General features: G+C 42.1%; 1 protein-coding gene across 1 annotated transcript in view; it reads right to left on the reverse strand.

Moving 5' to 3' along the window:
* Nucleotides 1-7,922, reverse strand: part of Dlat (dihydrolipoamide S-acetyltransferase) — a 26,884-nt gene extending 18,962 nt beyond the window's left edge. The window contains exons 1-5 of the mRNA XM_055621988.1: nucleotides 7,585-7,922; nucleotides 7,070-7,171; nucleotides 6,541-6,665; nucleotides 6,225-6,387; nucleotides 1,977-2,103 (exon numbers count right to left, since the gene is read on the reverse strand). Of these exons, the coding sequence (XP_055477963.1) occupies nucleotides 1,977-2,103; nucleotides 6,225-6,387; nucleotides 6,541-6,665; nucleotides 7,070-7,171; nucleotides 7,585-7,860 (793 nt within the window). The 5' untranslated portion in view covers nucleotides 7,861-7,922. The remainder of the gene's footprint in view (nucleotides 1-1,976; nucleotides 2,104-6,224; nucleotides 6,388-6,540; nucleotides 6,666-7,069; nucleotides 7,172-7,584) is intronic.
* Between the last annotated feature and the right edge of the window lie 8 nt (nucleotides 7,923-7,930).

The following is a 7,930-nucleotide window of genomic DNA, read 5'->3' on the forward strand; positions in this document are numbered from 1 at the left end:
TATCTATCTATCTATCTATCTATCTATCTATCTATCTATCTATCTATCTATCGTATGAGTGCTCTATCTGCATGTACACCTGCAGGCCAGAAGAGTGCATCAGATATCAGTAAAGGTGGTTGTGAGCCACCATGTGGTTGCTGGGAATTGAACTCAGGACCTCTGAAAGAGCAGAGAGTGCTCTTATCTGCTTAGATATCTCTCCAGCCCCACACACAGGATTTTAAGATGTAATCAGCTACACTGCTAAAAGTCAGAGTTACATGGAAGTCAAATTACAAAAACTACCAAGCAGGACAGCAATATGGGATTTCAGTACTAAAAGTATTCTCAGAGCTTCTCAAAGGCTATACTTGACATTACGCTAACTACTCCAATGTGATGAAATACAGCATCAGTGGGGTCTCTGTGTCAAAAGTTAATGTGCTATTCAGCTACTGTTTTTCTCAAACACTTAGACTTATAAAAGTAAAGCCTAAAGCTGGGTGCAGTGGCTATTTTCTTATAGCCACACCATCAGGAGGCTGAAGCAGGGGGATGTCAAGCTTGAAGGCATCCTGGGCAATATAACTTCAAGACCAGACTAGGTTACATAGCAAGGAGTTCCCTATAAAGAAATAGGAGCATGGCATGATGATGCCTTTAATCTTGGTACTCGGATCTCTTTTGAGTTCCAGGCCACCCAAGGTGAGTAAGGCCGTGTCTCACAAATTGATTTAAAAAAGCAAAATCAAGGTACCAACAGGGCAAGCTCTACCTTCTAAATCTTGCTTTCTGGAGTTTATACCTCTCTTTGATGAACACATCTCTAATGAAGCCTTCCATTTCCCAACTGGAAATACTCAGTAAGAGATGTATTGAAACTGGACAGAGGTAGCACACACCTTTGATCTAAAGCTTGGCAGCAAGCACCTTTATCCACACCAAATCATCTTGCTGGCATTTGCGGTTTCCTTGAGACAGAAACATTTCTTCTAATAAAAGCCATGGGAGAACCAGGCATAGCAGTACAAGCCTGTAATCCCAAAACTTTGGAGGCTGAGACTGGAAGACCGGAGATTAATGGCCAATCAAAAGAAAGAGAGAAAGAGAGAGAGGGAAGGAGGGGGAAGGGAGAAGGGAAGAAGGAAAGGAAAGGAAAAGAGAAAGGGAAAGGGAAAGAAGGAAGTAAGGAGGGAAAGAAAGGAAAGAAAGGAAGGAAAGAAAGAAAGAAAGAAAGAAAGAAAGAAAGAAAGAAAGAAAGAAAGAAAAGAAAGAAAGAAAGGAAAGGAAAGAAAGAAAGAAAGAAAGAAAGAAAGAAAGAGAAAGAAAGAGAGAAAGGCATGAGAATGGCAGGTGTGAAGAACACTATCTGTGGCCACTACTTCTTGGTGCCTCTGATGTCCTGCTATGGCATGGATGAGCCTCCTGCCCCTGTAAACCATGGAAGAGTGGCAAGAAGCCCATAACACCTAGGATTATCAACAAATACAAGCACAAATTCATGCCTGCAGAGTGGGTTTTGTTTCTGAGAATAAAGTAAATGAATGAAGGGGCACAATGAAATGTGGTACACATGTGAAGACTGACATTCATGTCACTTTTAAATTAGGAAACTAATCTACACCCTGGGTACTATTTCCCTCCAACTCATCTGAAATCCTTTGGTATTCTCTTGCCGGAGAGGGTATGACATTCTTCCTCCTCCTCCCTTCTTTTCCCACATTTAGACAAAGGCAGTTCTGGTACAGCTTCTAATTACTATATAAAAATATAGCCAAGAGCAACCCTGGCCTAAGAAAAGACCTCGACATCTCCTCAATCAACAAGTACAACTCAGAACTGACATGCAAGGCTGTGCATGGCTTTGTTATAACGTATCATCCCCCAGGCAGTAAATCCCAGGAATTGTAAACGTCATGTTATCACTCACTCAGTACAGGAAAGGAAGGCCATCCTCCTCCTCACTCAGCTGCCAAGAGCTGAAGAAATCTCACCTATAGTGGCCTTGTCAGTCTCTATCTCTGCCAGTAAGTCTCCTTCACTTAGCTTCTCACCCACTTTCTTTTCCCATCTCTGGACTGTGCCCATGGTCATGGTGGGGGAGAGGGCAGGAAGAAGTACCTGTGGAAACAAACAGTCACTGATTAACCAGGAAGCACTGTACACAGAGCATTCAGGAAAATGCTTGCAGTTTCATGCAGTGGAAGACTAGTATTTCAGTCACTCATCACACCCAGGCCTGGTGGCATTAATCTGTAATATCAACACTCAAAAGGCAGAAGAGAAGGTTCTTGAATTTGAGAACAACCTGGACTACACAGTAAGACCTTGTCTCAAAAGTTAAACCATAATCAAAAACCAAATTACCTAGCATAACAAGGCTCTGTGCTTAATAGCTTTCTACCAGTCAAATCATCCTTCCAAACACGGGTCACCTGAATCCATCCTTCGAAGTTGAAAACAGGGAGATAGGAAAGATTTCCTTTAGATGGTCAAAATGAAGTCAACACACATACATTCTATTTTTTCTTTTTTTAAAGATTTATTTATTACGTATACAGTGTTTTACCTGCATATCAGATCTTATTATAGATGGTTGTGAGCCACCATGTGGTTGCTGGGAATTGAACTCAGGACCTTTGGAAAAACAGGCAGTGCTCTTAACCTCTGAGCCATCTCTCCAGCCCCCCATATTCTATCTTTTCAACTACGTCAGTGGTTTCCAACCTTCCTAATGCTGCGACCCTCATGTTGTAGTGACCTCAGCCATAAGATTATATTAGTTGCTACTTTATAAATGTAATTTTGCTACTATTATGAATTGTCATGCAAATATCTGATATGCAGAATCTCTGATATTTGAATCCTGTGACTCCTAAAGGGGTCACAAACCACAGGCTGAGAACCATGGAGCTAGGTTAAAATGGGTACTTTTCTTTTCTCTTTCTTTTTTTTTGCTCAAAACCCTGAAGAATGGAATTTAAACTCTGAATAAATTATTTTCCAAATAATTTATCAATAATTTTAACCTTGATAATCTTTGCCTTAATATTTCTTAGAAATAATTTACCAACAGCTTTTAATAATTTTAAAGATGAATCTAATATTTGAAAATTTCTTACATGTCTATAATGCAACCTGACCACACTTACCCTCTCCCTCCTTTCTTATCTGACTTCCACCAAACCTCTTCCAACAGTTTCTTTTACCACCTCATATCTTTTTATTTCTTGTTTTGTTTTATGACCTACTGGATTTAACAGGGGCCATTAGCATTTTCATGCATGTGGAACTACACTCAGGAGCTCAAGGGACTTAGTGGCCACACCACTCTTAGTATAACTAATTAATCATGAAATGGGTACTTTTCATTTTCACACAATGATCTTGGTCTAGACTCTGTTGAATTTGCTGTGTTCTGCAGTGAGCATCTATTTATCTTTTCACACATAAGAAACCACATTTATTTACACCTACTAAATATAAAGCTGGGTTTTTTTTTGTTTGTTTTTGTATTTGTTTTAAAAACAAGTTAAATTAAGGGCAAGAGGGATGGTCGGCAGTTAAGAGCACTTGATGCTCCTGCACATGGCCTGAGTTCAGTTCCTGAGACCCGTACGGGCCACTGTGACTCCAGCTTCAGGGGGTCCAACCCCGCCTCTGGGAGCACTAGCATGCACAGGTACACACACAATTTTTAAAAATTTTAAAACATTAAGAGGTCTTCTCGGAGCAAAGGATGAAGTTCAATAGTAGAAGAGCACTTGACTAGCACACATGAGGCAGAAGTAGAGGGGGGAAACCATAAAACTAAACACCATTCTTCACAGACGGCAGCCATAACACATGGTTTTTAAAACTGTTAAGAAAAGATTTCTAATCTGTGTGTGTGTGTGTGTGTGTGTGCGTGTGCGTGCGTGTGTGTGTGTGTGTGCACGCGCGCAAGTGTGCAGTGCAGAAACCAGAGGTAGACACAAAGTGTCCTGAGCTGTCTCCCTTTTTTCCTTGAGACAGGGTCTCTCGCTTAGGTCTCTCCAACTCTCCGATCTCTGCTCCCCACAGCACTACAGTTAGAGAAGAGAAGTTACTCCCGAGTGTTTTCTGACCTCCACACACATAAACGCAGTGTGTCTACATGCATACTGAACACATGTAAAAAAATTTTTGTTTTTGTTGTTGTTTGAGACAGGTTTCTCTGTGTAACAGATGTGGCTTGTCCTGGAACACACTTTGTAGACCAAGCTGGCCTCGAACTCAGAGATCCACAGGTCTCTGCCTAAGGAGTACTGGGATAAAAGGTGTATGCCACCACACTTATACTAATACATATAAAAATAATTTATTTTTTTTGTTTGTTTGAGAAGGGTTTCTCTGTATAGCCCTAGCTTTCCCAGAACTCACTTTGTATGTAGACCTGGCAGGCTTCAAGGTGGCCAGAGATCCACCTGCCTCTGCCTCCCAAGTGATAGGACTAAAGGCGTATGATTCCACACCTGGTAGTATAAAAATTTTTTTAATTGTATTCCTATTTATGATTGTGTCTACTGAATTTGAATGCTTATTCAGTTAATATGGACTTTATTTGCTATCTTCTTTAAGTTTTTTAAGTAGCAATAGCCTTATACTAAGGAAAAAGTAATTTCAGTCAAAATGTCTAGAAGTAGGAAACAAAACAAGACTTAGAAAATCTTTATAAATTACTTCCTGCTCAGAATTTGTTTCATAATCACCAGTGAAGTACATGAAAGCGTGAGTGAGTGTGTCTGTGTGTGTGAAATACTCACATGTATCACTGTCATCTCAAAGGACTCTTAGGGCCCAATTCTAATACTTGAACACAAAGCACCATAAAATGGAGAAATGCAGTCTTATGTAATAAGATAAGGTTGCTGAACTGAAAGGAATAACTGTGGAAGCTAAAGACAGGCGACATTTCATCATAAGTGACTGTTACCAACAGAACTGGCCATGATCTCCAAAGAAGCTGATTTATTTAGAAAACTTCCTATAAAGTTAAGGGAAGGCCAAATCTTAATCCTTCAGATTTTACTTACTTCCAACGTCAAGACCACACAACACACAGAGGAAAACACTAGTAGCTAATAAAGTAACTTAGTGTATGTGCTTCGGAATCTGTATTGGTTTGTTGTGTTTTTTCCTGTTTGTTTTGCACTTTCCTAGTTTATTTTAATTTTATTATTGTTGTTTCTTTTTTTAGATGCTGGTTTGTTTTCTAGTTAGAGAGAGAAGGAAAGGGTATGGGTTTGGATAGGTAGGGAAGTAGGGATGATCTGGGAGCAATGTAGGAGAGAACCATAATTAGATTATACATATGAAAGAGAATCTTTAAAAAAAAAAAAAAGCATGATTTAGTTTTATAGAAGCTGATTTAGGTTTATGGTAATGGCATTTATGGCCACTAGCTTTGTTACAATGTTAACCTGCATATTTATTCTGCACTTTTTTTTTTTTTATTGGTGGGCGAGGCTCTGGGGTGGGGGACACGGTTTCTCTGGAACTCACTCTGTAGACCAGGCTGGCCTTGAACTCAGAGATCCAACTGCCTCTGCCTTCCAAGTGCTAAGATTAAAGTTGTACGCCACCACTGCCAAACTCCATTCTTCTTTTTAAATAATTTTTTATTTTTATTTTATGTGTTTTGTTTTGCCTGCACATTTGTCTGTTAGAGAGTGTTGGATCCCCTGGAACTGGAGTTACAGATAGTTGTGAACTGCATGTAGGTGCTGGGAACCAAACTTGGATCCTCTGGAAGAACAGCCAGTGCTCTTGACAGCTAAGTCATCTCTACAGCCCCTTCACAATCATTCTTTATTGTTACTTTTCTCATTCATAAGCATTACTGGAATATTTCTATGCTTTGGAAAACCAAAGGACAACTTCCTCTTTCATTTAACAGACAGCACCTGTTTTCTACTTAAATTTGCTTATATAGGAAAAAAAACCATTTCCAAAACTTTTCACAGTGTTTTGAGTGAGAAAAGTCAAGCACTATCCCATATCTTATACTAAGGCTGAGAAAGGTAAAGAAACTGGCTAAGCTCACACACTTGGAAAACACAATCAAGAATAAAAGCTGTCAGCTTCACAGGTAAATCTCTGCTGAATGAAAAGCACTTATCATATTTAACTAGTTTTCAAGATGCAATCACCACCCATTAAAAAAAGAAGAAATGGATAAATAACAAGTCATCAGGAGCCGGCACTCCAAAGCTGGGCCTCACCTGCATGTGGGTAGGTAAGGAGCTACCAGGAGCCCTTGCAGAAGATGTAGCTGGTGCAGCGACTGGGGCTGGGGCTGGGGCTGGGGCTGGGGTTGGAGCTGCCTGCGGAGTTGCTGTCGCTGAATCCAATGTATAATTTTTAAAGGCCTCAATATCCTCAGGCCTGAAGAAAAAGAATACGTAAACATAGAGTTTATAAAGCAAGTTCAGTCTCCACCTCATCCCTAGCAAGGCTTCAAAGGTCTTTAACTCCCAATTTGAGTTTAAATGCTCTAAAAGCACCAAATGTTCACAAATTACAAGGGTTTTAACTCACTTTTCAACTGTGATACAGATGACGGATCCAACTGGAACATCTCTGGTCCCTTCAGCAACAAGGATCTTTGCCATATAGCACTCCTCCAAGCTCTCAAATCCAACAGTGGCTTTATCAGTTTCAACCTTTTAACACAAAGCAGTAGCTTAGGTTTGTACTGCCAGCATGCAGTTAATTAGAATGTTTCTAGAATTTCATCTGAAGATAAACCTATTACCAGAGACTTGAAAGAATGGTTTAAAGACAGTTTGACTAGCACCCAGGCATTGCTAACATTCGGAGGCTGAGGAAGGCGGAACTCTGAGAGTTGCAGGCCAGCCAGAGCTACACAGTGAAACCCTATCTCAAAAACAGTCAGTTTAGCCAGCTGCTAACAACTTACCTAACCAATCATCTCTAATAACTGTGGGTGGGTGAAGAAAAGAGAAGTTTCTTAAAAAGAAATGAGAAACTACCCACCAGAAGGCTAAGCCTCAATCTCTTCAACATATCCACTCCCTTAGAATCGTCTGCCTATCTTAAAACTTACCTCTGCAATGAGATCACCCTCATTAATTTTTTCCCCTTCTTTTTTTTCCCAGCGGGCTATGGTGCCTGCTTGCATCGTTGGGGAAAGGGAAGGCAATGGAACCTGAAGGCGAAAAAAGAAGCAACATTTAAACGGGGATACTTAACTCTTCGTGTGGTTTAGAGTTTCAGTCCATCCAATTCCATGCAAAGTATTTACTGAGTCTCATTACAAACCGGTCACTGGGGATAAAAAGGGAGTTCGTCTCCCCAGAAGTTCATGACTTTCAGTGACAGGTTGATCCTCCAGTCGGTCTAGTGGACTTGACAAAGCACGTGAGACTGGGCAGTCCTTTTGCATATAGCCTCAGGGTTGGAGCTCTTCTTTCAATGGAAGAGATCCCTACTGGAAAGGTCTTGGGCAAGAGACCTTAATTGATCCTGAAGGGACCTGCCTCTCGGAGGCCTCTCAAGGAGGATTCCCCACGTCAAGGAGCCGGCGCTGAAGGACAACGGGGTCCGGGGTGGTACACTCACCTTCTGGTGCGGAGGGAGGCTGTAAGAGCGGCGGCCGGGCGACCCCAGGAGCTGCCGCAGTAAACGGTTACGAGGCGCGGTGCCAGAGCCGGAGCTCCAGCTGCACAGCAGGCGGACCCCATAGCTCGGGGTCGCGTTGCTGCATCCAGCCGCAGCGGGGCTGGCCCGCGGGCTCCCGCAAGGGGTCCTGGGGCCTTCCTTCAGGGCTGCCCACCGAGCCCCGAGCCCGGCCCTGGGCACTGCACTCTGCGCCCGCCGCGCACAGACGCGCCACATACTGCCACCGACTCCCACGCCCCAAAGGCTCCGCGGTCTCCGGAGTGACCTCTCCAAGAGCAGCTCGGCT

This window comes from Psammomys obesus, unplaced genomic scaffold, assembly GCF_907164565.1.
Source record: "Psammomys obesus unplaced genomic scaffold, mPsaObe1.curated_primary_1811, whole genome shotgun sequence".
Classification (NCBI taxonomy): domain Eukaryota; kingdom Metazoa; phylum Chordata; class Mammalia; order Rodentia; family Muridae; genus Psammomys; species Psammomys obesus.